Consider the following 26,542-nt stretch of genomic DNA (forward strand, 5'->3'; position numbering starts at 1 on the left):
ATTTAAGGTGTAAAAAAAGTCCCACCCATCAATAACAAAGAGCTGCTGAAGAACGAGCAAATACAGAGAGAGCCTGCAGAGCACACTGCGTTTGCAGCTCTTTTTCCTTGAAGGATGAGAATCTGGGCATGGTTTTGTTGCATGTATCATTTGGTAGTGGTATCAGTCATTCGTGTTGCCTTCTTATGGAGAGGTAAACTAGCCAAGCATCAGGTTTCATTGTCTGTCTGTATTACTGCTATGTTATTTCACTTGTGCTCGTTTGTTTCTGCCTGTCAAAAAGTAAAAAAAAAAAAACCAAACCAAAAACACAACCAAAAAACCAAACCTGTAGCAGAAATAGCTGGAGTACTAGTATTCTCCAATATGAAAATGTCAGCCTATGGTAAGTGCTTTTCATTAAGCTCAGGGCTGTTTCTACTGTTCCTGACAAGCTGTCATGTCTTTGTGCTGGGTAATGTGATCTTCCAGGAATGTTTATCTTTCATTTCTGCATTTATAGTGAAGCTGAGCTGGGGGTGCTTGTGAGAACATGTGCAGCATGAGCCTCCAACGCCATGTTATTGTTTGGGATGAGGTGTTGGCCATGTGTGCTGTGATTCAGCTGCTAAAGAGAACAAATCAGACTAGCAGGGCTAGCCATGCAGTGAGCTCCCTTGCTGTGTTTCCCTGGACAAGGGTCCCAATGCTGTAAATTAATCTCATGGACTTTGTTTTTAAGTGCATGTGTTTTGCATTTGTCTGGATTGCGATAGATATTATTCAAATAACCCAACTTCCCAAAGTGTCCTTCCTCTTTCCATCAGTTTGATGCCATCCATCTACATACTTAGCTAGCAGCAATCTTATATTTTCTCTCATGCTTTGGGACAACGTGGGTGGGGCTTTATCCTGAGAAAATGAGCTTTGCTGGCCAGTGCCGTGTGCAGACACCATGGGTCAATCCTGGCAGCACCATGGGCAGACAGCTGGGAGGAACAGCACTGATGGCAGTTTCTCTGGTGGCCAATGACCCTCTCTCATCTCAGCACCTGCTGCTGCTTCCCCATCACCCTCCAGACAGAGCATCTCGTGTAGACATGCTGCCTTCTTCCCGAGGACTGAACTCAGCAGTGATTAGATGTGGTTCAGTCTCTGCTACGGCATTTTTTGGCCTCATCCCAGCACTGGAAGGACACCAAATAGCAGCAGTGCTTCTGAGACCTCCCTAGAGTAAAGACTTATAGTGGGAAATGACTTTTCTAGTTGCTTCTAACGTCTTGAGAGTTACTGGCTGTCTTGCTTTTAACCTGTATTCTTGGAATTATTGCAAGCTTTTGTATTTGAATACATAGCTGAAGTTAAATGCCAAAAAGAAATCTCTTATGTCGGGTGTTAATTTGTGCAAGGACAGTCTGATGCAGTGTACTGACCCTGTTTGAGACCCGTGCAATACATCGAGGCACTGATACTGGTACTCCAGTATCCCTGCCAGTACAGAATTAGCCCTGATTGTGTCAGTGCTGACATCTTTGTTAACCAAGCTTCTAATATAATCTAGAAAGATCTCTTCAGAGAAACTTGATGCAAATCTTTCATAGAACTGTTGGCAATAATTATTCTGCCTGTTCTCATTCGCTATCACAGAGTGATGGAAATACTGGTTGGAAAGGACATCTGGAGGTCTTCAGCCTGACCTCCTGCTTGAAGTGGGACTGTCTCCAGCATGTGATTGACTCAGCCATGGCTTTGTCTGGCCAAGTCTTGAAAACATCCGGGGATGGAGCAGTGTACCATGCTGGATCAGCTTTTGTTTGCTTTTTGCTTGAGAGTTGTACCTAGTGAACCACCTTATAGTGTGGGTTATGCATTTAGGCTTGAATTACCTCATCCTGCAGGTTTAAAAACATTTAAGTGAACTGTTAGGAAGTGTCCCAGTAGGGCTAGTAGTGTAATGTGTAATGTATCTGAATCCTTCTGTCTTTTCCGTGCTAGTATGGGAAATATGAGCGGACCCTTGTGCTGTTTCTGCAGGAAAAGGCAGGGATCCTGTTAGGTGGTTTTCTCGTGTTTGCACAGGGTATTACAGGTGAAGCAACGCTTGTAGGACATGTCCCGTTGTTGGAATGAGCACATGGGTATTTTCCCCTCAGTATTAGCCGTTGGTGTTTGCCCAGATATGAGCTAGGCTTGTCAGGAGGCGCAGGATGAGCCCTGCGAGCATCCGTTGCCCTGAGGCCGAGTGTGGGATCGGTGCTGACCAGCTGTGCACCCAGGCTGAGGCCACACATATACAAGGCATGCAGTTGCCTTTTATCTACCCTCTTCAGTCCCTCGCAACGAGAGGAGAGGGTTTTCTGCAGTCTGCTGCATTTATTTCAGAAAAAATACCAGGTCATGAGATGAGTGTGCCTGTTGGAGTGCACATCTAAGTTGCCCATCGTGGTCCTGAGTATTAGTGGGAGCAGAACAACTCTCTACATCTGAGAAGTAAACTTGCCTTCAGAAATGTCACAAGCTTCTGGACGCAGCGGGTGTCCGTGAATGGCATGTAGTCAGGCCAGACCAGAGGCCTGCTGCTGCATCTGGGCTGGGCTGGATTTCTTCAGACAAAACTGCAGATTGCAACACCCTCACACTTACTTAGGCCAGGAGGCCTTGCTTGGAAGGGAAATGGCTGAGATGCAAGGAGCTGCTGAGGAGGTGGAAGCTTGCCTAGCCAAGACCTTGTTGCTAGACTCAAATCTGGCTGCATCCTTGGACTCTGCATCCCCTCATGTAACGGGGAGATTCAGAAATGATGTGCATGCTTCACTGGCACTGAAAATGAGAGCCTCTGTGGGCTGGTCGATGATCTTGTTTGGCACTGTCTTCTGCTCTGGAGGTTGATGTTGTATTCCTGTTAGAGTGCAAACCAACCGTTGTGACAGATGAGTTTGGTGGTGTGGAGCGAGCAGCAGTGTCCTTGGGTGGGTTACGAGTTCTCACTCGCGCTGTGCGGAGGGGCCCTTTAATATCCTGCCTGTCTGAACTGCGTACCTGAGAGCACGCTCCTGCTTTGTTTCCATTCCGGAGCCAGCGAAAAGGGCTGGGAGCCTGGGCTTCTGCAGTCTTCTGGTTATTTGAAGATGATAGTCCTTGCTGAGGAATCGCAGAAATGCAGTGACTACTATTGTCAGCTGCTCTCTGCGTGCTAGCTTTGGATGAAAGTGCAGAGGTCAGGTTTGGGGTCGTATGGCCGGAGGGTCCTGGAGCAACAGCTATACAGGACTTCAGGGATGTCAGCTGGAACCTGACTTTGGCTGACAGCTCTTGCTTTCCACCAGTTCTTCCATGCACTGCTTATTTTTGCAGGGGTCTGTCTTTGTGTGTTGGAGACGGAGGAGCTGTAATGGCATTGCTGCCACAAGCTGAGCTCTGCCCGTTCAGTGGTTCAGTTGGTTTGGTGTCCCTTGCTGGGAGAAGCAAATGGCTGGTGCCGAGTCTCTCCCTTCCCATGTGCTGTTCCTCCTCGCTGAAGATTATAGTCAGTGCTTATGGTTTGCTTTGGCTTTCTGCTCATATTCTCCATGTCCCTGGAATAAAATCTCCAGTGAAGGTAGCTTTTCTCTGAGCTGGATTTGGAATTAATACTCAGACATCGGTCTTCTCAGGTCCCCACAGCTTGTAGTTTTTGAGGTGAAATATGCCAACACAGATTCACCTGGGAAACTTCTGGGAGAGAGGAACAGACTTGGGGAAGTACCACCGCAGGTGAGATAGCAGGGCTTTGTCCCCAGCAGTCCTGGGACCTGTGCAGCTCTGCTTGTCAGAACTCTCCTTACGCCACATTCCTTGCCTCAAACTCGTTACAGGGATGGAGGGCAGAAAGAGCTGGCCTGCTGCAGTTTGTAATAGCTCTGAGTGGGATCTGTTATTCTGCATATTTAGGCTCGTTCCAGTGAAAAAAGGACTGTTTTCTGCTTTGCTTTATCCCTAGATTGATTAGTGGGGGAGGAACATGTGATGGACGGTGCTCAGGACGTAAGATACTACCTAGTGCTTCAAGAAGAAAGGTCAGCTTTGAAAGAGGCCTTGTGCCTGCTGAATATATCAACTGCTCCTAGGGATTAGATGTCAAAAACCCAGAGCAGAGGCTTACTAGCTTATGGGAGTTGAGCCCTTCCTTGGAGTGGCAGTGATTCTTGTCTGCAGCGCTCGCTGTTGCAGAACACCAGAGGGTACTTGGCTCATCGTGCAGATGAGAGCAAGGCAGAGGGGCTGGAGATGTCCTGCTTGGGCTGGTCCCAGTGTCCAGGGATAGGGAGGGATGTTTGTTTGCAGATAATGGTTTTCTCTGCCCCTCTCTCACAGTTGCGTCAGCAAAGATGGCCAGGGAGAGTGTTACAAGTGTGTCCTTGCTGAGCACTGCTCTATGCCAAGAGTTTACTTGTCTGGATGATGTGTTCGCTGGGGCTTTGTCATTACAATAACTAAAGCTAAATTGATCTCGCTCCACTTGTTCTGACCTGGGGGTGTAAGTACTACTTTCCTTCTCTCTACTCTCATCCCCATCTTTGAGGCAGCCCATAATGTAGCAGCTGGGGACAGTGTTGTTTAAAAGACAGGGCAAATGGGAGGCTGCTGCCGTTTGGATCTTTCCTGGTAGCATTAAAGCTCTGAGTGAGATTTTGGGAGCTGCGGAGGAGTCGTTGTTCCTCCACTGCCACCTCCCCAGCCATTCTCATCCCTGGGTGAGGGAGCCGTGGTGGCAAAGCAGTGCTGAGGCCTCCTCTGCTCCCGTGTCCCAGCAGGACAGAGCTTCACTGAGCAGCTGCCTGTGTGCCCAGAAACAAGCAGCTTGGCTCAGCTGCAGAACTTTATCTGTTGGGGGAATGTATCTATCCCATGGCTGGACCAGAGGTTGTGCTTGTTTTAGTGATTCAGGAAGTCACTGAGGGGCAGAGGAGACACCATACTGCTGTGATGTTTGCCCTCTTGAGGACTCTTGTTATCTCTCTTCAGAGCAGGAAAGGCTTCCTTGGCATGGGGTGGGAGTGTGTGGTGGAGGGTGAGTGCTCCCCTCGCGCCCCGTTGTCTCATACTGCTTGGGGAGGGCCTGTCCCACATCAGGTGTCCGTATATGTCACCGCATACGCTATCGTGTCATCTCTGAGCCGCCTTCTGTTATCCTGCAGTACAGCTCTAGTCAGCACCTTGTATGTAAGGGTGGTTTGTCAGTATTTCTCAGAGGATGTCACATATGTGTCCCAAGCTTGCCCTCTCCGCCGTGCCAAGCTCTGCCCTGTTTCCCTCTTTTCCCCGGTTTACGTCTGGAAGTGGATTTCTTTGCAGTGGAAGGACAATACTAGCAGAGCTAGGCTGAGCAGATGTTTCAGCTGGGGTAGGGTTGGGAGTGAGCGTGCTCTCACACTATGGTAAGGAGAGAAGTGGGCTGTAGGGTGTAAACAAAGCACTTTTACAGCAGGCTTCTGTATTGCATCAAAAGTTCCTGGAAAGGTGAAGGTGGGAGCTGGCTTTCACAGCCTCTCACTGAAAGAATAAAAAAGCTTGAACGTGTACAGGTCCAGCCCCCTTAGTGGGCCTGTCCCATGCTCTTCAACTCCTTTGTCCCTGCTTAGCTGGAGACTGCTCAGGTGAGGTCCTGGTCCTGTCTGAGGCATTGGTGCTTACTGGGGTCACCAGGCCCTGTTGTGGCCTTCTCAGATAAAGGCACATAGGGGTCCTGCCATAGCTGGGCTAGGTGGGTGACTGGAAGGTGAGGAGTATAAGGACCACGGAGCAGAGCCATGGATGGTAGAAGGTAGCCGTAGAAGGATGGGTGGTCTGGCAATATCGCTGGAGCAGCCTGTTGTGCTGCTGCTACAGGAGAGGCCTGTCAGAAAAAGCTTTTAGGTGGTATTCTAATTAGTGTTTTCCTTATTCTTACTTGGATATATATTCCTATATCACTGTTGGTAACTGTGGCAGCTCTCTGGCCACAGGTCTGGTACATGTCTCTCTTGACATTCATTTCTACAATGTGATTATGTAGCTTTTCTTCTGCAAGAACTTTGTGCTCAGGACAGAGGAGGGATCTGCTCAGATGTTCAAGGCCGTCCGTCTGTCTTTAGCTGTTTGTCTAGTTGTCTTCACCTTAGCATCGACATGCTCATTGGTGTTTGTTCATTTATTTCTCCCAGTGCCACCTGATCATGCAGAGGCTCTGGGACAGCAAAAGGCAACTTCCTGATTTCAGTGCAAACAGCTCACCAGTTCATCACCCATGAATTTCAAGTTTCTGCTTTGCTGCTCAGCGCAGCAGGTTATTTTTAAGCACTGGAAGAAAAAAAACCCTGTGTTTAAGCCCATTGAAACACTTTCAAGGCATTATTTTCTATTTTGTGATACCACCTCTTATCTTTTCTTAGAATGCTTTTGAAATACTTCTGGGATTCACAATACTGTATAGATGCCTTAAAAACAGCCAAATTGTCCTGCATCAGGATAATCAAACTTTTGTGTCTAAATTTGTGTATGGAATTTAGTATCTGCTAATGGGTCTTCATCTAATTGGTCTGATCTTTTCCGAAGCCAAACACAATCTGTTGGAGAAACTATAAAAATGCCAGCCCTGGCCTGAGCTGGTTCTGCTCCCTTGCTGTTTGGAAACCTGCTCACGCTGCAGAAAGCTGTTCTGTGCAAAACCAAAACAGGGTCTGTTGATGTTATTTCTAGTCCTTTGAGAAGATGACTTACTGGTCACATGTGCTGCTATGAGGTCATTAGGAAGTCTCTCAAATACACAATTTGAGAACCGATGATGCTATTGCAGAAGTATGCTCCCTCTGCGATGTGAGATGCAAAACTCTGAAGTACTTTAGTTTGTAATAGCTCTGAGTGGGATCTGTTATTGTGCATATTTGGGCTCATTCCAGTGAAAAAAGGACTGTTTTCTGCTTTGCTTTATCCCTAGATTGATTAGTGAATGTATACCGTGGGATCAAGTTACATTTCAGAGGGCATCCAGCAGAGCGCCTATTTCTGTGTTGAAGTGCTGAAGGCAACAGTGAGTCTAACTGCAAGATCAGCAGTTTTCTAGCAGTGCTTTGTGCCTCCACGGCACCATCCTTCCCCAGGGAAAGGAGTTCCTCAAATCCATTTGCAAGTTGGGCCATTGCTCTTCCCTGTGCCGTGGGGGAATGGGAAGCTTTCCCTAGACCCTTCTGTGACATTGTGTCACTATTGCTTCTGTGACATGCATCTGCTTTGATGCTTTTATTGATGTTCCTCCTGGACTCCCTGTTCCTGGGTGTCCAGCGGTACCTTCTGCCACAAACTGCCCTGTGTCCTCCAAAGGGAATCCTTTTGATCCCAGCTTACCCTAGAGGCCTGTGATCCAGCTTGGTCCCCATGCATCACTATGTTGACAGGGCAGGCATCCTTATTTTGGCAGGGGAGTGCCTTCTAAGTGTGTTAGCTGAATCAGTACCACCCTCTTGGAGTAGGGCTTCCCAAGCAGAGAGAGGTCTCCTGTCTTTCCACCTCCACCCTACTGCTGGTCATGTGTTTCTGTCCCAAACCGTGTATGAGCCTTAGGGATTGTCCCATCCCTCTGAGCTGATTAACACACTCAAACATGGAAAAATTACCCAAAGGGGGGAGAAAAGTAAATAGTTTCTGTTCTCGGTACAGAGGTGGATTGTGTGGCTGAGATGGGGTAAGGAGGCAGGGAGGAAGATGGGAGCAAGGTGGCATCTGACTGCACGTATGACCATGTCTTACAGCTCACAGCTGTATTTTCCAGTTGGGGCTTAGTGTGGGCACAGTGTGGTTCATGTCCGCTTCCTTTTTTTCTTTTGAATACCCAAAATACCTGCTGCTTCTGTTGACGCTTTGCTGTGATTCCTGCTTGAGGCTTGGTGTGACATATGGGAGTCTGAAGAATGGGCTGAATTGCTGCCGTCTCAGCCTCCTGCTGTGGAGTCCCTGAGTGTTACTCCTGTACAACACCGGCATCCACTTCCCTCCCCGGCACTGCTGTCGCTCCCCTGTCAGGGTGTCTGAACAGGACATCGCAGCCTGTCCCTTGTCGAGCAGCTTCCTTGCAGGAGGCAGGCCAGCACCTGCGTTTCCCAACGGGCAAGTCAGCAAAGTACTTCTGCTCTTCAGTCTCCCTCTGCTGTCGTGGTCCCTGCTGCTGGGCCCCTAACTGGGTCCTTATACCAGTGACTGCAGGTGACGTTCCTCTCAAATCCCAGTGGCCTTGTCACCCAGGTGAGTATGGCCCCAGCCCGTCGCAGGCTGCCACACTCCAGGGCTCTCCAACGGCCACAGCAGTAGCTTTGCAGCAGAGCCTGGCTGTGAGCAGGGGCGGCAGCCGGTGCTGGAGGTGGAAGGGCTTTGTAGCCAAAGAGCAGTTTTGCAGCCCTGTGGCAGTGCCCTGCGGTGGTGCCTTAGTGGCATGTGTGGGTGGTCTCCCCAGGGTGCCCACAGCCTGCTGGCCCCTGTGGCCACGTCAGTGGCTCCTGTTGCTCCATCTGCTGCGGTCCTGCTTGTCCTGCCACCATGGAGCCTTGGCAATATCACCTGCCTGTGAGGTTCCCACTGTCACCTTTGGTAATTATCTCCCCCCCCAAGTGCCACATTCTGGTATTGAGTTTTGTATTTTCCCTCTATTTCTATATTTTTAAGTGAAAAGGAAATGAATGTGATGTCGCGCAGCTGTCTGACAGCTGCAGTAGTGAACTTCACTCCTGTGGGACCCCAACCCAAGGAAGGCAAACAGGGGCTAGCTGTTGCGATAAACATGCGTTGAGCCCCGGTGTCACTGCTGGTCTCTCCCTCATCCAGGAAAGACTTTGGAAGTCCAAACGACTGAGAAGTGCCCTGCACTGCTCTTCAGTTGCAATAATCCCGTCGGCTGGTATTGCTTAATAAATGACTAGTTCTGTCTTTGCTTTTTACCTTTCCCTCATGGATGACACAGGCTGGTGAAGAATGAACGCGAGGAGCATGGCGTGGTGATGCCCTTGACGGGATTTTTCCCGCGAGCACAGGCAGCCGTGTTAAACAAGAAGGTGCAAGCTGGCTCTGTGGTGCTGTGCCGGGGCCTGGCTTGCTCCTGGGACTACACGGGCCCTGCTTCCTGAGCAGGAGAGCTGCTTTATGTTGTGGTTTTACTAAATGAATTCAAAGCTTGGCCTTCATCCAGGCGAAGTCTGGGCCAAGTGCCAGCGGAGCAGCCCCTAGGGAGAGCACTGGAGCAAGGAGGGGCCAACAGCAGGGAAGAGCGGAGGAATCCAAGAAGGCAGATTTGCCTAGAAAACAGCTCTGTTTCCATCTGCTCGGTCAGGAGTTGCTATAGGAACTGGGATGATAGAGGCAGGGCCATCTCCTGGGCCTGTCTGTGTGTGTGGAGGGAGGGAGGAGGGAGGAGTTACTCAAGTTTGAACATATCATGTGTGCTGGTGGAAAGTTGCAAGGAATGTCGAAACTACAGCCTGGCTCAACCTATGGAGTTCAAAAGAGACATGGCAGTTGTTCCCTGTGCTCAGCAGGCTGCGGGCAAGGCAGGTAGGGTCCTTCCAGCTTAACTCGGCTCTCAGCTTGCGATCAGCTCTCCCCCTCTGCGCGTTCCTGTCATTGGCTAAAGCACGAATGCCTTTGGAGACTTGCTGGAAATGGAGGGGGGTTTGTAGAAGTGGCAGTGCTGGGAGGTGAAGGCTTTCCTCTCTGGGCTGGTAGGGAGATGGTGGCTCTTTGCGCCCTGTTTTTCCTCCCGCAGCTGCGGGAGGGTTCACAGATCATGGGTATTCCCGCAGCGTTGCATGTCTGGGGCCCTCTGGGACCCGTGGGATCTTTTGTTGGGTAGAAATGTGAAGCTGGATGGTGTCGTTCTCCCAGACAGAAGTGGTTTCTGGGGCTTTCGGGAAAGCCCATGGTGTTTGAGCTCTCAATCAGACACGCTTGCCTGAAACGTTTCAGGGCTGGGGCTGAGTCAGATGTGCAAAAACTGGGGCTGGCAGCGAGTCACTTGTGGATGGTGGGAAAGTGGGGGGGACACGCTCCTGGCCTCCAAGCCCCGGCAGCTCCTGCCCTGTGTGAATTTTGTGCCTGCGCATTGCCTGCGTTTGCTCACCTCTTCTCCTGAGGAGATGCAGACCTCCCTTTCCCCTCTTGATGCACCTACTGCAATTTTTGTCACTGTGTCAAACTTTCTCAGACTCACATTTAGCCTAAAACACAGGAGTATTAATATGCAGGAAGCTACTCCTGAGAATCCTTGTTGTTAGGGTTAACCATGGGGCTCTCCAGTGGCAGCCCTTCCAGATAAAATCTGATTATTTCCCCAGTAAACCCATTTTTTCAGGTGCTGAGAACTTTCCAAAATAGCCATGTTTCCACCGGAGCATTCCAGGGTCGCTCACTGCTCCGCAGGTATTTATTTAATAGGTTTGGCTGAAATTTCATCTGCCCTTTTTGTGTCACAGAGGATAATCTCTGCTAAAAAACCAAAAAAGGTGGGTAGTGTTGTTTCTCTCTTTGAGAAGCTGCACAATAAGCTGCGGAAAACTGAAATGTGATCTCTATACACAGACGCAAAGCTTGCCAAACTGGATTAGATCACAGCCCACCTACTCAGGCACCCATCTTATCTCAGGCAGCTGCTTGGCACATTGCACATGAAAACCCAAGAGCTTGAATGCAGACAAATGCAGAATAACCTGCCTGAGTAGGAGATAACTTTCTGGTCGCATTAATTACTGGTTTGCTTATGCCTGGCTGGATGAAAATTTATATCCAGTGTACTCTTTCTTTTACTCTGCTAATGGAATCGCAGATGTTCTTATTATGTAGATCCACTTCCAATATTTTATTGAATTACTCCCACGTTGCTCTGTGGCAATATGTCCCAGAGGCTTAATGCGCGTGGTATGCCGTGCAATTTCATTTCCTCAGTTTTAATTTGTTGTTTTTTAATTTCAGTTCATTTTCAATATGGAAAAGAGGTAAATGGGATCCTTTTTTTGGTCTAGGCGTCATTATTTTACATATTTCTTTTTTTCCCCTCATCTATGCTGTTTCTCTTCTCGTTGCCTCAAACAATCCCAGGATTTTCCTACAGCTACCTGCCTTCTGTGTAATTGCTAAATCTTATTACTTCTCTGTGTGCTCCTGTTTTCTGGTCTGTCTTGAGAAAATTTGATCAGAATCGGCCATTCTGGCTTTCCGTAGCTGTGAAATGCTGCTAGAGCTTTTTCAGTGTTCTTATCTTTTCCTTTGTTTATAAGCAAAACATTTGGTTTGATTCTTGAAATACATCGTGGTAAGCAAAGATCTCCTCTAAACTGTCTATAGTCATGCTGGGTATTTTGCTGGAACATTTAGTTAATTGAAATTTCATCTCTGTATATGAGAAGTTAAATTTTATCTTGTAGAGTTGTACTAGTAAATAGTAAACCCAGCAGAACATGGTTAGACCTGCCTGGAAGTCCTCACTGGAGTCTCCAGGCTTATGCAGCAATTTCAGCTGATCCGTAAGTGTTGCCACTCACTGCTCCCATCTTTGCCAGGCATTACATAAATTAAACTTTAAGACCACTTTGTGTAGAAAACAAAGTTTGCTCAAGCAGAATGTAACAGCTGTGTGTACCCAGATACTGCTTTCTCAGTTGTGTGCCCTGATGCATGTTCTGCTCAGCCTCTGAAGAAATGATACCCACTGAGGACACAACCTGCCTTGTCCCCTCTGGTTCAGGCCAGTGTGCTGTGGGAGGGCAGTAACACTTTCCACTTGCTGCATTTTGGTACTTGGAGTTATTTCGTTCTGTGGAATGCAATAAGTGATAATTTTTGCTTCTTTCTGATATTGGAAAAGCCTCCTCCAGTTTGGTATCTTTTTGTAGATGCATGGCATGGCTTTTCACACTTACGAACATCTTTTTGGTAAGGTTACAGCAGACCAGTAGTGCTCCTTGAGCTAAGGGCAAGGTCCATGTTTCACTGACAGGTGCACTGAATTCTCGTTTTATGAATATGAAGAGACATTTAACAAAACTCATAAAACATAGCTTTTGGTAGTATCAGCATTTCTGCAGTAGTTTGATGGAAACTAGATTGCCAGCTAAATTAGTAGATGTTCCAAAATAGTGTTTCTGGTTTGATTTTCACTGAACCATCTCTTAGAGTTTGGCTTCCACCCTTGCAAAAACCAGGAGCTTCTCAGCTTGGTGCTGGGTACTACATGCTGCTGTACATGACTTTGTTTGTTTCCCTTCTGGTTTTGCAAAGAGTCTGTCCCAGTAATCATGTTTTATCTTTTAAAAAGAATCCCCTAAGAACAATTTGCAAAAAAAAGTTGTAGATAAGTTTCTATTACTGTAAACTAGGTATTCTGGAAGGTAGGCAATTCATTAGGAAAGCTAAAGATGACTGAAAAAGCATGGCAAATGTATCTCAGGGCAGTGAGAAGTATTTTAATACCTGTATAACAAAATAAATTTCATCAATGGTGTTTATATTGTTGGGAAAGGTTAAAAAACCCAACTGATTGCTAGTAACAGTAATGAGAAGTAAAACGTTTCCTGTGTTTGGGGAGAAGCTGGATGATGTACTCTCCTTTATGAGGATATCAAAGTACCTTCCGTTGCACTGGTCGTGAGGGAGGGTGTTAAATGCAAGATAACATTTTAAAGTCTTTGAAACTTGAGCAAGATTGGAACCTGTTTGTTTAAAACAAATTGGCAAAGCAGCTTTCTGAATCCTGGCTGCTGATGTGTAATAAATCTGGGAAGACCGAAGGAGTTCCAGAGGTTTGGGAAAACATAAATGTTGTGGCAATGTTTTAAAATAGTGGGAGCAGGTAACCAACAGGCAGTTGAGACTAACCTCCATCCAGAGCGAGATCTGGGGAAGCTGGTGCATTAGTAAATCGACCTCAAATTAAAGAAAGTGATCCATGTGCTCTGATGGAAAGCAGATCACGTCCAAAAAGTCTTCAGATTGTGGTTTTTAATGAGATTCCTGTACTGGTTGCCAAAAGTAACTGCGTTGACATCATATACCTGGATCCCGACTAAGTTCCCTGCTGTTGACCAAATGCTGCTGCTTCCAGGAGGCAGAAGAGGCTCTGCTTTGGGAGCAGGAGTGTGTCGGGTCCCCAGGGCAGCTCCTGGGCAGAGTGATGAAGGCAGGTCCCTCTTGCCCTGGGCAGGGTCTGGTCTCTGGCATATCCTTCATGCTCTACTAGGGTACCTCACCACTGCTGGTAGCTGGTGGGCTCTGAGCTGAGAAACACCCTCCTGAGCAGTTTTGGTAGTTATCTGGTCTTTATTTGCTGTTAATGTAACCGGTCCCTGTCCTCTCACTGTGCTAAGGTGGCAATATCTCAGTTTCCATTTTGCCGATCAGTACTATGTTGAATAAGTTGATTTATAAAGTGCCACCTGATACCTCTCAAAAATAGTTAGCAGTGGGAATGTGATCCACGCAGTCCCTAAACAGAGGGCCATGGAGTAGTGCTCCAGCCATGCTCTGGTGTCAGTATGGGACAAACTCAGTTATTCCCTAGTTTGCCCAGGAAGAAGACGGTGGTGGGAGTCATAGCAAAATCCGACCAGAGCTGTCCCACTGCCTGTACGGAGCCTCTGTCTCACGAGTGGTGACTTGGGAGAAAATACTAAGTAACTTAGTACTGAAATTTGGCTTCACTGAGGAGGTGGTTGGAGCCAGGGTGGTTTAGTTGGGACAAGACAAGGCTTTGGGATACCTAAGAACAGATTATCAAGAAGGCAGAAACAGGCTCTTTACTAAGGTGCGTGGCAGGGAGGGTTGACAGTGATTGTCGACTGAAATAACAGGAGGTTCTGCCTTGGCATAAGGAGGGGTGAAGTTTTCCCTCTGTGGACAGTCAAGCAGTGGAAGAAGTTGTCCAGAGAGGTGGGGGAGCCTCCATCCTCAGAGATTTTTAAGACCCAGCTGGACAAAGTCCTGTGCAGGCTGCTCTGAAATTGGTGCTAACCCTGCTTTGAGCAGGAGGTGGGATTAGATGCTCTCCTGAGGATCTCCTCCAGCCCGAATAATTCTGCGACTCAGTAACCTGATCTCCTTCTGAATGCAAGTTTGAGTACAGTTAAGTAAAAGGTTATGGTGGAGCCCCTTGAGAACGGGGAGGGAGGAAGGTGGTTTAGATTGAGTGCTCTTAATACTCCATCTGTCATCTGTGTGGTTAACATGTCATATATATGGTTGCTACGTGAGACTCTCACAGTGGAAGATTGTAGGTCTTGAGGGGACTATTGCTAACTCGCAGTTGATATGTTTTAAGGATAGTTTAAAAAAGAAAGTGACTTCCTCAAAAAAAAAAAAAGCTGGAGAGAGAATGCCAGTGTAAGGAATAGAGTGGAAATGTCAATGTGCCAGGTGCTCTCTGGTGCCCGTTCTGCATGGGAAGGAAGCTCTGGTAAGGGACAGCGATCACTGCTGCTTGGGCAAGGAGAAAGGAGCTAATTGTAGCTTTTCGTTTGTGCACGTCTTCTGTTCTCCTGCCACTTCTGCCCTCTCTGCATCATCTGTCATGCAGAAATAGTGGGACTGGAGCCTGGAGGCCGCTCCTCAGTTGAGGGGACCTGTATTTTGGAGGGCTTGCTGGAGTGCAGTGAGGCTCCCCCTGCCCCTGCTGCTGCGTTTAGGTTTAGGGTTCCTGGGAGACGGCGTGCGTTCATGTCCCCTATAGAGTTGTGACGTGCCTGGCCGGTCTGCTTGGGTCATGGGAAGTACCTCCAGCTTCCTCAGCTGAGATAAGCACAGAGTAACCTCGCCCTAGGGTTGGTGGGGAAGGGTAGCTATGTTTTTGGATTAGCTGAGTTAAGAAGTACCTGTTGTTAGTACAATGAATTGCATTTCCTTATCTTTGGCTTTGCCTTTCTAATGGTTTCTAATTTTGGCCTGGTTACTTTGATGGATTAAATTACATTTGTTCATTTATCCCCAAGTCTGGTTTTGTGACAAAAATGCTCTGTGCAGTTTCACAAACCGAGGACACCGCATTCCTGTGGGACTGGCCAGCAGGCAATGGGAAAATGCTGGAGGATTTGTGGGTCTCCAACTCCATTGCAAAAACACCTGCACCTCTCTCTGGGCTGTAGGTAAAGCACTCCTTCATGCTTGGGTCCATGGGCTGAACCTTCTCCCAGTGTTAAATGGCTACGTCATGGGTGACTGGAATGCTGTTTTTCTCCTAAAATCTAGCAAATGTAAGGTGTCACTTTTTTCATAACATCTGTTTAGATGTTTGGCTACAACATGGAAAACGAGGTTCAAACCCTCCTCAGCCTCAGGACAGTCCTATCACCCACCCTTCAAGAAGGTGACCACAAAGTACACCCAGACCTCGATGTTCCCGTGCTTCTGCCACTGCCTCAGACCCAGTTCTGTGCTGTCCCTGTCCCCACCCCGTGTGCCACTCCCATATGTTGTGGTCCCTTTCTTAGCCCCATGTGTTCTTTTGTGTCTCTTGTGGTGACAGGTCTCCTAATGCCACCCCAAAGATCACGCTGGAGCCTATTCCTGTCTCATTTTTCCTATTGCTGTGTCTTAGCTCTCTCATGCATCTTGATTAACCCAACCCTTTCACCTAAAATCTGGTTGCTTTTATCTGTCCAGACATGTTGCTGCTCTGGACATCACTTTGTGGTGTCACTGTTCCTGCCCTACATCCCTCACCACATTCGTAACATTGCCATGGGTTTATGCTCTTTCTGGCCATCTCTGTTGGTGCCTATGTTGAAGAACTCCTGTTGTAGCCTCGTGCTTCATGCCAGCATCTTGCTGGGCCTGCCCAACTCCCCTGTTACTGTCTAATATGTTGATTTTTGGTGTCCCTGTTTGCATTTGGTTTGTCCAGGTGCCACCCATGTGTCATGCAGAGACCTCTCTCCACGCTACCTGGTTGACTGAATCTAGGGATGGCTACAGAGACCGTGCTCCGAGTTCACCTAAGGGAAAACTTGTTGCCGCCTTCTCGGAGAGCACCTGCACATGTGGCATGGCTGTCCTGATACTGGTCCCATCCATTCACCCTCCAGCGGCTCTGCTGGAGTGGGTGGCCATCTTCTCAGGCCAGCAGCCCTGCTCTGCTTTTTCCAATCTTAAAGCAGTTGGTTTCATTAGAAGATACTGCCTTTCCTTAAGATTGTTGCCCCCGCGTACTCTTGTGGGGGGGAGTTGCAAAGGCAGAATCTTTGTTAATGGTAAATAGGAATGTATAGGGAGGAGATGGCTGGGGCTTAAAAGCCCTCTTAAAAAACCAAAATTGATACCAGCAGCAAGAAGTATTTGAATTGTAAACTAAGCAAACCATTTTAAGAAGTGATCAGAATCCTTTCTGCTAAGCATTTTCATCAGCGAATTCTGTTTGGTCCAAACCGGGGCTGCATGGGCTGTAAGTGTGTGCTCCAGAGGAAAACTGCTGGGTTTGGGGTATCTCAGATTAATTCTTAGGCAAAAAGAAATGTTCCACCATCATTCTGGAGCCAGAAAAATGGAAATCACACTTTCCAGCCTCTGTTTCTTCAGGCTTCAGATATGGTCCCAATTAATAGCTTTGCTGTTTCCTCCTTGAATTCCTTTAGGAATGTTAGGAGATACCATCCAGTTGTCTTGACTGTTCCTGAACCTCTTCTGAGGATACTTTGATTTAGGATGGATCCTCTTGTAATACATACAGAGTGCATCATACACACAGCTATGGGTCTTGATCATGACTGTGGAGTTTCTTGCCGCAATGCTGGGCATCCATAATGGGATTCCTGCAGTAAACTCTAAGGTCCCACTCCAACGTAATGATCTGCGAAGGAACCAGTTAAAATAAATGCCTGTTTCAGTTGGGATCTAGAGAGGCTTGCAAACATGCCAGACCTCTGTAATGGATCTCTGGAGGGAGAACAGTACCTGGAGGAGCTCCAAGTCCCACCTTCTTCATGCACATCACTAAAGAATAGCTCCCTCCTGCGCCCACTGTGCCCAGTGCTTTTGCTTGCAGGCCCCATGCTGTGCTGGGGACAGTGCTGGGTCACAGCGAGCTGTTTCCCTGCAGAGGGATGGATTGGCTTTTTAGACCTGGTATCTGCTGGGTATATTGGGAAAAACTGTCCTCTTTTGCATTTCTTAGTGAGGAGTTTTTCAGCAAGTAGATTTTTTTTTTCCACTCTCACAATGATTGTAACAGGATTTTATTCTCCTGCAGCCAGCTGTTAGCAATTAGCAACTTGATCCATTCAGTCCTGAGAACAGAGTTTAACACTTTCTTGCCTCTGTGAGGATGTTGCTAATCCTGTTTTTGCTGGTTTTGAGCTTGTGCTGTAGTTTTGGCGCTTTCTGTGTATGTGTGGGCAGGACAGGAAGAAAGGCATGAGTACAGCAAGGGACTCTAATGCAGCTGAAAGAGCTACAAAGAAAAGTATCAAGTTGTCTACCCAGAAGAAAAATCATTAGGAAGATGATTTCCAAGCAGTTTGTACAGAGGCTTGTCTTTAGTATATTCCAGTGTGTTCTAGCACTTGGAAGTGTGCAGTTTGGGAGTCCAATCAACTACTAGCTGAGATTTAGACTCAGCAGAAATCAACATCAGTAGTTCTTCAAACAGTGGTTTCCGGCAGCATGAGCTCCTGAGTGGAGCTGAGGCTCCTCTAAATGACGAGACAGGAGTGAAAAACACTCTTGGTGTCCTTGCTCAAGAGAACAACTGCTGCTGTGGAGCACTAGAAGATGAGAAATGACACTGTTTGCTCCCTGTGTGCAGCACCTCTCCTGGGACTCACAAACATCCACTTCGGTGGTCCAGGACTGGGAACCAAGTGTGGTGGGAAGAGCAAACCCAGCACAGCCTGAACCCAGCTGCTGGGGTCCCTGCATAGGGCTGAACTGCTGGAAATAGTTCATCACTGCCATGTACAAAGGTGAGAATTTGTCTTGCCAAACTGTGGCCACCTGGAAATGATGAGGCTAGTTCAGGCCAGCCATTTAGGTTCCCTTTGTCATCAGTGGAGATAGACACATCCCAGTTGGATTCATCCTGCTCATCTTGGACACTCTTTAGGCAAGGGCCAGATTCAAAGCCAGCTTTCGTAGGCACAGAGCTGCAGACAGGCGAGCTCTAAAGGAAACCTTCAGAGCTGGCTCTTCTCTCCTGGGGGCCAGGCTGGCCTCTATGGCCACATCTTCCAGTTTTGGCTTGCGGTTCCCCCAAGCCATGCTATTTTTGTGACCTGCTGAGCTCCACGTACCCATCAAGTCCTGGGAAGCCCCCAGTTCACAGGGTACTGCCTGCAGCCTGCAGGATAGGGTGTAACAGATAACTGTCTGAGCCACCCCAACCCACACCTTTCCTCCAGCGCTGGTTGCTGGCTCAGTGGCTGGAGCTGACATGGTACTTGGGCATTTCTATGTGACTTTCCTTGTGTACCCTCCACCCTGTTCCTTCTTCCCTCCTGTTATCTTTTACATTCAGATTGCTGCATTCAAGCAGTTGTGACTGGCTATGTGGCAATACAATAGGTGCGATTTAGAACATAGTGTGAGCTTTGCATAAAGCAAATAGGCACTTAAATTATGGTGTTTGGTCTGTACCTGGTCAAATGAGATAACGTTGCTGTTTGTGTTACGCAGCACATTATTATGTTGCTGTGACATTGGCGGCTGTTGTCATGACTTGCTTGCACGTCATTTTGAGAGGATGAGAGAAACTTAGCACAACTACTCTATTGTCAAAAGCCGAAGTCCTTATGCTAAATTTCAAGCTTAGTACCTTTCACTTGGGGTGGTAGCTGATCCCAGCTGGGCTGTGGGCTCTGTGCTGATGGCAGGGTGGCAAAGGTGCTCCTTTGTCCCTGTGCTCCACTGCAGGTAGATGCCTGGGCATCTGCCTTCTTTGCTGGACTTCTGGATCAAAAGGGAAGCCAAGGCATCTGAACACTTACAGTGATGTCTGGAGTTGCTCTCATTTCTTCTTTGCCTCCACAGGCTCTGGTCCTCACCTAGCCTAGTACGAATCACTTAGTACGACTGCTATTTCAGTGCTCTCTGGCCACCCTTTCCCTTAACCCTGGCCATGTTACAGAGGGAAATCCCAGGGTGTTTTGGCGGGTGCTAGCCTGTGTCTTTACAGATGCCTGTTTGCCAGGCTCTGTTTCTAGGCTCTGAAGGGGGTGGTGAGGGCATGGAACATATGTGTGCTCATCCTCTGCCACCTGTGGGCTCCAATACAGCTGGCAACTTTTAAACTTCCAGCTGAGAAGTCACCTGGGAGATATCTCCAAGCTGCTGTTCTCTTGCCAGGGTCTCCTCAGCAACTTGCAGCTTTGTTCAGTGGCTGGTCCAGCATGGGGACCCAGCGGAAGGATCTTCTCTAGCTCAGGCTACACCCACATAGTGCAGCTGATCTGGGCAGACACCTAGGCCATGGTCAGGGCACCCCACATACCACCAAACAGCTCTCTGCTGTGTTTCCCATAACTTCCTCCAGGAACGTAGTTAAAGCCTTAATGTTCATGACCCTTTCCTTTCTCACCTCCTGTGGGAGGACAGCCTCCTCTAGTGCTGAACTCTGCAGTTCCCTTTGCAAGTCCTGCTTTGGGAGCCACTGGGGCACCCTAGCAAATCACCTGCATAGATTAACATCCACCAGGTCTGTCTTCAAACTCTGCTGCAAAAATGTCTTTACAAAATCTCCCTCTGCATGGCTACAAGAAGCCTCTGCTCCATGGTACTTGCAGTCTGTCATGGGATGGTAGGAATTGGTGTGTTTGCATCAGAGATCACCCCCCTCCATTTCAGGGGGGAAGGATGACCTTAGATGCACACATAGCTTGAGAGTGCTTGGTCAAAACCTCTTTTCTGATTGCCAGACCCTTCTGCTGAGATATGGGCTGCCTTTTCTCTCCAGTGCTTTGCTTTTGCACACTCGCCACCCAAGATGCCCCAAAAATCACAGAACCTTGTGGTCACCCTCCTCCCAGCCTTGGCCAGGGTGCTCACACGGAGCACAAGAGGTGGCTGAAGCCGGAGGGGTCCTGGCAATTTTTAATCTTTTTTGCGTTCGCTTGCGTTGTTGCATGGCTGGGCACAGCACTGCCAGGCAGCATCCACCGATCATTAGTTTCCCCCTCCTGCATGAGCATTTGGCTCTTTTCCCAAGAAGGCCCTTAGTTGTTTTTCAGGCTCAGAGCCATCTTTTCTGATGGAATCCAGCAGGGACAATGGCCAGTAGCAAATCCTTAGGAAAGAGAATAAAAACAGGGCAAGCCTCAGTGATTCTAACCCTGATTTAGCTTCTGGGTGTCTAGCAATCTGCGGCTGGGGGATTTCCTGAGCCAAAGGTTTTACCTTCGGATTTAAGAAGCCGTGGTGTAGCTTTCTGTTGTGAATATATCCAATTGTTTTGGTATCCACGGCAACTCACGGCTGTGACTTGTACAGTTTAATTATGTTGGGTGGAAAAAATAGCCTTTTGTTACAAATCTGAGTTAATGGCATCTGATGCTCTGTCATTCTTATATGTGTGTATGCACTGGCATAGTGATGGTCCCTTTTTTATCCTCTCTTCCTTTACTAACAAATCCTAACATTCAGTTTTGCCTTTTTACTACCACTCTGAGGATTCTTGAGCAAACACCCTCTGGTCCTGGCAACTTTTCATTTATTGATTTGTTCTGTTTTCTTTTCGCTTGACATTTCAATATGAGACAGAGCCTCTAACCTGCCTTCCTAAAGCTATCTTCCAGGATGCGAACCTCCCGAGGCTCTTTGTAGTGAATGTGGACACAAAGAATTCACATAACTTTGCTGATATGACCTTGTGTTCCTTTAGGTGTTATCATGGCTTTCCACTGAAATTGCCAGCGTTTAAGCCCTTTGCTATTTTCCTTGTTTCCAACCAGGAAATTAAGTGTGCTCGCATGTGTGAGTGCACATGCTCTTTTGGCAGCAATGTGGACATGTAGGGAGAGATTATTTTCGCCGTGTTTTAGACATTTATCTTAAGGTTGTGTGACAAGTTCCAGAGTGCCCACTTGGCTACTTGGAGTAGACAGCTGGTACAGATAGAGGTGTGCATTGGGTGGGTAAGTCCTGCTTGGGGAACCTGGATAGACTATCCAGGTTCATTGTAGATGCAGCTTCAGTCCTTGTTAATATAATAAGGAAAGTGAAGAATTGATGGGGAGAGATTACTTTGCATTGGACTTGTTTAAGTGCAGTTAAGAGAATATGTCTGCACAGTAGTCATGGCAGCTGAGCTCCTAAAAGCTGAATTACATTAATAGCTTTAGAGATGGTATAGGTAGTCAGGCAATCATTAGTTCTTCACTAAGCCTCTGATCAGGTGATGGGTCAGAGTAGGGCTAAGGTCAAGACACTCTGGAAGGCATGGAAGATTGCCCAACTCATCACGAGGCAATGACAATATAGCAAGTCTGCAGCACAGAGAAGTCCTGTCTTTGGAGGACTCTCATATTCTCTCTTTGCTTTGTCTTTCAGAAATGTAGATGGCAGCTGCTGTCTTTGAAGGACTCGCACCCATCTGACCCTGCGCAGCGCCTCCGATTGCTACCATGATCTTCTGCATGCTACTGTTGGTCTCACTGCCTGAGCCATCTGGCACCGAAGTCAACCCTGGTAGGGAGCTGTCAGGCTGGGAGAGGACTCTAATCTCCCACCTTTCATATGTTCGTTCTCAGCCTTTCTTTGCCCTCTCATGGTGAATGCATATAAACGTAACGAATGCATGTAAACATAATCACTAACGTAGTTCCTGAATGTCCTCCTCTGGACTGAGTTGGCCAGTCTTGCTTGACAGCTGTACTGGAGTGAAACACCTCTCCTGACAGTCCCAGGAGGGCTCAGGCACATGGATATATTCCTTTCTCTGTCCACCCAGAGGGTCCGTGCTCTCAGGAGGCCTGTTTTGAGCTCTGATTATCTCTTCATCAATTTGACCATGTGGCCTGCAGAACAAACTTGGCTCTAGACTGGCTCATAGATACTGTGCTAACTGTGGAAAGTAAATTACCAGTTGGCAAAGCATAAGCTACAGCTCTCCAGCCAGCAAGAGAGGTTCTGGAGAGAGAGATGTGGAAAGAAAGGTAGAAAACCCTACCTGGCACCAAGCTAGGGTGGAGATAGGGATAGGAGCCTATGAGTCCCAGTGGAGGGCATGACCTCTTATCCTATGGCATTTGGCAAGTTATAATCATGATGAAGATGAGTAAGATAATGGTCTGCAATATATTGCAAAAATCCCCGTAATGAGGTGGTTTGAGCTGGAGACAGCCTGTGAAATAAATGAGTCTAATCCTTTTTCGGCTTGGCTGAAGGTGTGGTGAGGCAGCAGTGCTACCCTGAGGGCCTTTGTTTGCTCTGCTGGGTCTGGCTCTGTTTGTTGGAGCCCTTTGTGTCTGGCTCTGACCCTGCTCTGGCCTGTAGATCTCTGCAGAGGTTTGAGGTTGTGCTGCAACCAGCCAGAAATGAAGTGAAGCCTGGGGGGGAGCTCAGCAGGCACTCCTGTGCTCCCTGTTACACAGCCATGCCCTGCACTGTATCCCTGCCCCCGCCCAACTTTGAACTGGGGTTGCAGTCTGGTTCTGATGGTTAAAACTAGTGGAAGAAGAGGGAAGACGGCAGCTAGAGGGTCAGTCACATGTAGATCCCTTTTGGTGGTGGTAAGTACGGAAGTTAGCACACCCCAAGGTGCAGGAATAGCTTCCCCCACCACAGGATCCTGGGAGGTGGGGTGGGCTGTGACCACAGGGCTGTGGTCCCATGCTCCTGCAGTAATCTTTTCCACCAAGAAATAAGCATGTAGCTTTGCTCACGCTTCTCAGTTCTGCCTGTGACTTCCTCAAGCAGCTTTGCGTTCTCAGCTCCTGCAGCTGCTCAGCTGCCTCTCTGTCCCAAAGGTCCATGCCCTGTTGTTCCCACCCAGACTCCAGCACACCCATAGCCCCGCTGATGCTCCTCGGTTGTGATACCTGCAGGCTCTATTGATTATCTTGACCTCCTGATCTGCTCCAGGAGTGGTCTGGAGCACCTCCTGCATTGCCTTCTAAACCAAAGGGGCTGCTTTGTGGATGGTTTCAGACCTGTGTAGGAAGGATCCTATGCAGTCCTTTTGCCCAGCATCAGTTGTTTGGCCTCGCTAACAGAGGTGGGATGTGACATTTTTCTGAGCCTCCATGTGTCCTGTCTGCATGGCATGTGAGTGTGTCCCTGAGTGCGTAGTAAAAAATACCTGAGCAGGAGTCCTGGTGGCACCTAATCAGAACCCAAGGATGGCTTTGCTTGATAGGATGTGCATTTTGGTGAGAGCCTCATGCTGCTTGTTTTGGTGAGAGCCACAGCCACCTGCAGAGTGCATCCCTTGATGCCAGGGCAACTCTGGCTTCCATCTGCCAGCCCTGGGTTTGTGAGTGAATGAGTTTTGTTCAGGATTGCAGTCGGTCCCTGGGAGTCCTTCCCAACTAGCTAGCTCTGTCTGGCATTGCTGTAGGGTGTGCACTTGACCTTTTAAAGAAGGTGTGACCAGACAGGACTCCTGCTGCAGAAACACAAAACCACTTTCTGCTTTCAGATGACGACTCAACCCTTTTAGAAAATCTTCAGATATTTACCCATAGTTCAGCAACATCTAGCTTTCCAGCAATAGATCAGATTGTACTGGTCTGTGGTGGGACAGGTAAGAGTGAAGACAGGCGAGGCTAGTTTGGTTTATTAAACTTACTGTTCAGTATCAGAGCAGGGTTAGAGCCCTCGGTTGGCTTTCAGCAACCACAATCATCATGCCTGATCCCAGCCAGACACCAGCTGCCTCCCAGTGAATTCTTCTGTAAACAGAAGAATCTGTTTACTGTTAAGAAACCTCAGACGTATGAATGAATGTTCTGGGTGAGACCAGAGGCCCATCCAGCTTGGTGTCCTGACTCCAGCAGGGTTCCATCCCTGCTGGTTCTGGAAGAGCGCGTAGATGGGCAAGCACACAGCAGTGCTTTACCCCAGGTTTGCTCTCGGCTCACTGCAGTCTGCTGCTTAGGAGCTTTCTGAGCTAGCACTTGTGTATTTGCCTGTGGTAGCTGTGAGTTTGTCTAGCTGATTTTTGAACCCATGTGAACCTTTGGCATTCAGAGTGTTTAATAGATTAAGGATGCATATGTTGTTTTTGAACTCTGCCACCTGATTTTTTGATGCCTCCTGGTTCTGGTATTTTGAGAGACGGTGAGTAATTGTTCAGGGTATAAATGATCTTTGTTGTACTTCATTCAGTAATCTCTTTTGTAATGATGAGGCTGCTGATCTTTCCTTTTGTATCATCTGTGTCGCCTTCTCTGTCTTTTGATGGGAGAATGGAGGAGTAAGAGCTCTATTCCGTATCTGACTGGCATCTGACCATGAATACATACAGTGGTGTAATGGTGTTTTCTAGTTTGTTTTGTATGTATTCCCATAATTTGCTTTTTTCGATATTAAATAATCTGGTATCATCAGCAAACATTGTCACCTCACCACCCATCTCCTTTACAAGATTATTTAGGAATATATAGAACATCACACATTCATTGATACTGTGCCTGCAGCCAAACCCTATTGAAACAACCTCTGTTTGCAAACATTTCCACCTTGAAATCTGTCAGGTAGTTATTTGGCCTGCGGTTGTTTATACTCTATGGTGGTAACAACAAGGTGGGTTTCATGCCTCTGTCTTTTCTTGTAGCTTCCAAACCTGGTGAACAGCTTTATCCAGGTTTGGTACAAGGGTAGCAGTCCTGAGATACAGAAATGAGGAAGACGCCCGAGGCAGTGCACTTGCTGAGGGAAAGGCAGGCAGAACTGCTGATATGGCAGCAGGCAGCGTAGCAGTGAGGATGCCAGCCGACATGCATGCCGCTCTGGAGTGACTGGAGCATGTGCTGGCACTTGCCTGTGTCACTGCGGACAGGGGAGGAGCTGGGGCTGTTGTGATGGGGCTGCTGTGAGCTCAGAGGACAAAGACCAAAAGTCTATAGGAAAGTCCATTTCCTTTTTTTCTGGGACTTGCCATTGACTATGTTTTTGTCTTTTAATTGTTTCATGATTTAATCGCTTATAACTTATTTTTTAATCTGTTGTTGATGTCAGTCTGACAAAAATATCTTGCTTGCCTGTTTTGAATACTGAGCCTTAATGGATACATTAAGACTTTGAGTTTTCTGAAACATGTCTAATATTCCAACATGTGTTTAAAGGCTTGTGTCAGGGGAGAGAGCTTGGCCAGCTTGGATCTGTAAGCTACATCAGCACTATCTTTGGTGTATTGAGCTTGTAGAGCTCCATGGCTTGAGCCAGTTGTGTCTGTACTCCCTGGAGGCACCAAGTTTGAGAGTCTTCTCATGCCTGGAGAGAAATGCTTGCTCCACTTGAGGCTCAAGGCAGGGAACAGGATGGGGCAGTGTGGATGGTCAGGGGCTTGGGCTCAAATGTAAGCTCTAACCTGTGGTGACATGACAGAGCAGATGTTTCCATAAGCTGGTCTAGTCATCTGTAATAGAAGCTGTTTAACTTCTCACTTGTTACTGGACTGGTGAAAATAATAATAATTGTTCTTAATTGAATGCAAGTCAAGCATCCAGTTTATTCCAGAAGAAGAAGAAAAATATTTAACAAATTCTTCCTTTTTGTGTCACATCATTATTGATAAATAATTTTTCATTGTAAAATAGGTCCCTGCAACCATTAACACTAGTATGATTTTGGCTTTCATGTTCTTAAAATGTTTCTTTGTAAAGTTTTTTGTCTTGCCCGGACTCTGCTGGATGATACGAACTCAGAGTGTATTTCATTACTTATTTCAGTTTATGGTAATTATTTCATCCTCTTTATTTGTATTCTCTATTTTATCATTACCATGTTTATTCCCCAGGTATTGATAGCCTTTTAATTAAACCTGCCTGGTGATTTAGAAAGAATTGGTACTGATTTTTTTTTTTTACTTGTTTTTGTTCCTGTTTTCAGCTATATGCCGTTACCCTTTGGGTATGCATGAAGGGACAATACGGGATGAAGACATCACTGCTTCCAGCCAGTGGTATGATTCCACAGGACCCCAGTATGCACGGTAGGTTAATCTCTGGCAAAAAAGTAATCCTTTTTTTCTTCTAGATATCTAGCATGTGATTGAGGAAGAAGTTCCCACACCCCTAAAGCAACCTTAAGTTTGCTTAGCTTGTTCACTGCTTACATATTATATCTAATTAGTGCATAGTGAAAGAGCAAGAGGCAGTGGTTATGGTCACAAGCTGTAATACAGGAAATTCTGAATCAATATTAAGAAAAAAAAAAAAATCCTTCCCCATGAGAATGAAGTGGTGGAGCTCTCAGACAGGTACCCAGAGATGTGGTGATGTCTCAGTGTTTGGAGATTTTCAGGACGTGGCTGTACAAGTCCTTGAGCAACACGATATAGTTTTGGAGTTAGCCCTGCTGTGAGCAGGAGATTGGGCTAGAGACTTCCAGAGGTTGCTTCCGACCCTGGTCTTCCTATAGTTCTGTGAATAAA

At 47.4% G+C, this 26,542-nt stretch overlaps 1 protein-coding gene across 6 annotated transcripts in view; it reads left to right on the plus strand.

Moving 5' to 3' along the window:
* LOC143168591 (discoidin domain-containing receptor 2-like) overlaps nt 1-26,542 on the plus strand; it is a 63,774-nt gene that overhangs the window by 7,479 nt on the left and 29,753 nt on the right. For 5 of the 6 annotated variants that reach the window (XM_076355164.1, XM_076355169.1, XM_076355168.1 and 2 more), the window contains 2 exons: nt 21,496-21,633; nt 25,999-26,101. In XM_076355164.1, the coding sequence (XP_076211279.1) occupies nt 21,570-21,633; nt 25,999-26,101 (167 nt within the window). In that variant the 5' untranslated portion in view covers nt 21,496-21,569. Of the gene's footprint in view, nt 1-9,419; nt 9,535-21,495; nt 21,634-25,998; nt 26,102-26,542 lie in introns of those variants that run through there. The other variant, XM_076355165.1, reaches the window with a different exon arrangement.

Source organism: Aptenodytes patagonicus, chromosome 18, assembly GCF_965638725.1.
Source record: "Aptenodytes patagonicus chromosome 18, bAptPat1.pri.cur, whole genome shotgun sequence".
Lineage (NCBI taxonomy): Eukaryota > Metazoa > Chordata > Aves > Sphenisciformes > Spheniscidae > Aptenodytes > Aptenodytes patagonicus.